The sequence below is a fragment of the Anoplophora glabripennis genome, unplaced genomic scaffold (genome assembly GCF_000390285.2).
Source record: "Anoplophora glabripennis isolate ALB-LARVAE unplaced genomic scaffold, Agla_2.0 scaffold654, whole genome shotgun sequence".
NCBI lineage: Eukaryota > Metazoa > Arthropoda > Insecta > Coleoptera > Cerambycidae > Anoplophora > Anoplophora glabripennis.
The window spans coordinates 135,809-138,226 of NW_019417027.1; the positions used below are offsets into that span (position 1 = coordinate 135,809).

General features: G+C 33.1%; 1 protein-coding gene across 1 annotated transcript in view; it reads right to left on the reverse strand.

The window, feature by feature from the left end:
* The window catches only part of LOC108909949 (zinc finger FYVE domain-containing protein 9), a 19,089-nt gene extending 17,183 nt beyond the window's left edge, over positions 1-1,906 (reverse strand). Inside the window, exons 1-2 of the mRNA XM_023455823.1 lie at positions 1,795-1,906; positions 654-1,608 (exon numbers count right to left, since the gene is read on the reverse strand). Coding sequence (XP_023311591.1) covers positions 654-1,608 — 955 coding nt within the window. The 5' untranslated portion in view covers positions 1,795-1,906. The remainder of the gene's footprint in view (positions 1-653; positions 1,609-1,794) is intronic.
* Positions 1,907-2,418: the final 512 nt, after the last annotated feature.

The following is a 2,418-nucleotide window of genomic DNA, read 5'->3' on the forward strand; positions in this document are numbered from 1 at the left end:
TAACAGGGTTCATAGTTCAAAAGTAATGAAGAATTCCCTGACTTTTCCAGGTTTTCCCTGACTTATAAAAATAAAATCCAGGTCACTTGTAGTTCATTTTTACATACTAATTGGTGTTTATGCATTAAATTTTTTCTCGACTGGACTCCATAATCTTTTTTATACCCTAAGAACCTCTTATAAAGTTTTCAAAACCACAAATAGTTTTCTCTTTCAAGAACACAGGGCCGGCTTTCATAAAATTTCCAGTTGCAAACATTAAATTCCCTGACTTTCATGAATATTTTTAAAATTCCCTGACTATTCCCTGTTTTTTATGAAGAATAACGAATTCCCTGACTTTTCCCGGTATTCCCGGTTTTCCCGGCCGCTACGAACCCTGCTAAACCAAAGCAATAAGTTAAAATGAAGTAAAATTTAAGTTTCTACATATTTTTGCATTCCAACATCTCATTTGCTAGTTAATATAAGAAATATACAGGGCACTACAAATACGTTGTTTTTCCGAATTTACTCACGTTAAAATACTTTGCATAGCCTCTGCTACACTTTTACGGCCACCGACAAATTTCTACTCGACGAATTTATCACGAAAATAAAAACGACCAATTAAACTAACATTTACTACCTTATCAGTAAGAAAAAAACATTACCTTCGTGCTGCTTATCTTCTATTTCACTAACGTCCCTACTCGTACCTTCACAGTGAACGTTTTCAGGCAGATCTGTGATCGTATGAGATTTTAATTCTTTTTCCGATTGTAATTCTTCATCATCCAGCTCCTCTAATAATTTCATAACCTCACTATCGTCCATGTCCAGATCTTCATCAAAACCGATCTTTTCCACCGTACTCTCGATTTTTATAGTTGAATTATCGTTATTAACACATGCATCTTCACTTACTTCAACATTATCTTTGACTACAACATCTTCCTTTAACTTAACTTCTTCTACAGGAGGCTCTTCCGCTTCCTCTGAAATGCGTTCATCACAGTTCCCATTTATATACACTTCAGTCTCTTCTGGTTCCTTATTTTTCACTTCTTCATCAGTAGTAGTACAATTTTCTTCAAAGCTTATTTCTCCATTATCTTTAACGTCCACCACATCACTTTTAACTTCCTGTAAGACCCTAACCACGCTTTCATGTACATTTACATTATTATCTTCATTTGTTTCCTCTTTTAAATCAAGTAGTAAGCCCTTAACCTCACTCTCACTTACATTATTATCTTCGTTTGTTTTCTCGTTTAAATCAAGTAGCAAAGTGTCAGTCTTCGAGTTGCAATCCTTAATTGACTTTTCCTCATCTTTAAGCTTATTGAGGTTTTCGTTGACAACGTTCGCATCGCTAACGTAGTTTCCCTTATTCTCTAACGATACATTATTGTCAATCTGATTAACATTATTCGCTTTTATATTGGTGTTCAAGTACTCGTTTAGGCTGTGGAATACGTTATTGATGGAGTGCTTGGTGACGGTGTTCTGGCCCACAGAAGGGGCGGCTGCTGATACGTTTCTAGAGGCATTGTTGTGTTGATCGGTTAATTCACTGTACTCGAAATCGTTCAGGACTTGGTCTAAATCAACTGCATATTTGTCCATCTGAAACATGATCGAGACTTAATTTAATCTTTTAAAGATGTAATCCTAGGTATTCCTTATATCTGCTAAGGTTCTGGGAACAGGAAGTAGGCGATAAGGAAGTGTTAAGGCAGCAAATTCTTCCTAAAGCTTTTACAGGTTTTAATATTTGCTACAAAATATATACGTTAACCGCTTACAACTGACCTTTGTTTATAATTTTATAAAAAATCATTTCATTTGCGTCGTATGTTAGTTATTTACGCTATTTGTTAACAATTTTTATCACCTTTTGACAATAAACTTTGACGTCTGTCTTCCGCATCATGGAGACTATACAAGGAGCCCGAACTCCATGTAAACAAAAATCTTACAAAAATAAGAGGGCGCTAGTGTTCCATATGTCCCATATGTAGAGAGGGGAGATAAAAAGCGGCAGTTTGAATTATAAATCAATCATGTCATTTTTGTAATGTGTTAAAAATTTTAAAATAAATAATGTAAGCTACTTTGAATTATATAAATCATGAAAATATGTCATTCCGGACTGTAATTAAACTAAATAGATAATAAAAAATATTAGCTTTATGAGAAGAATTTGGTGTTCGTAGAAAGAAACTAGTTTTCAAGGAATTTATGACGTGATCTTGTTAATATTAACCTATAAGTAAGGTTTATGTTTTTGATAATTACTTTGTTAAAGATTTTAGTTTAATGTTAGTAAAAAATAGTCACATTTTATACAGGAAGTTGCCTTTAAAATAATAGTAATTCTTGTATTATTAATATGGAATTTTTACTTGTGGTAATAAAAAATAGAATATAAAAAAA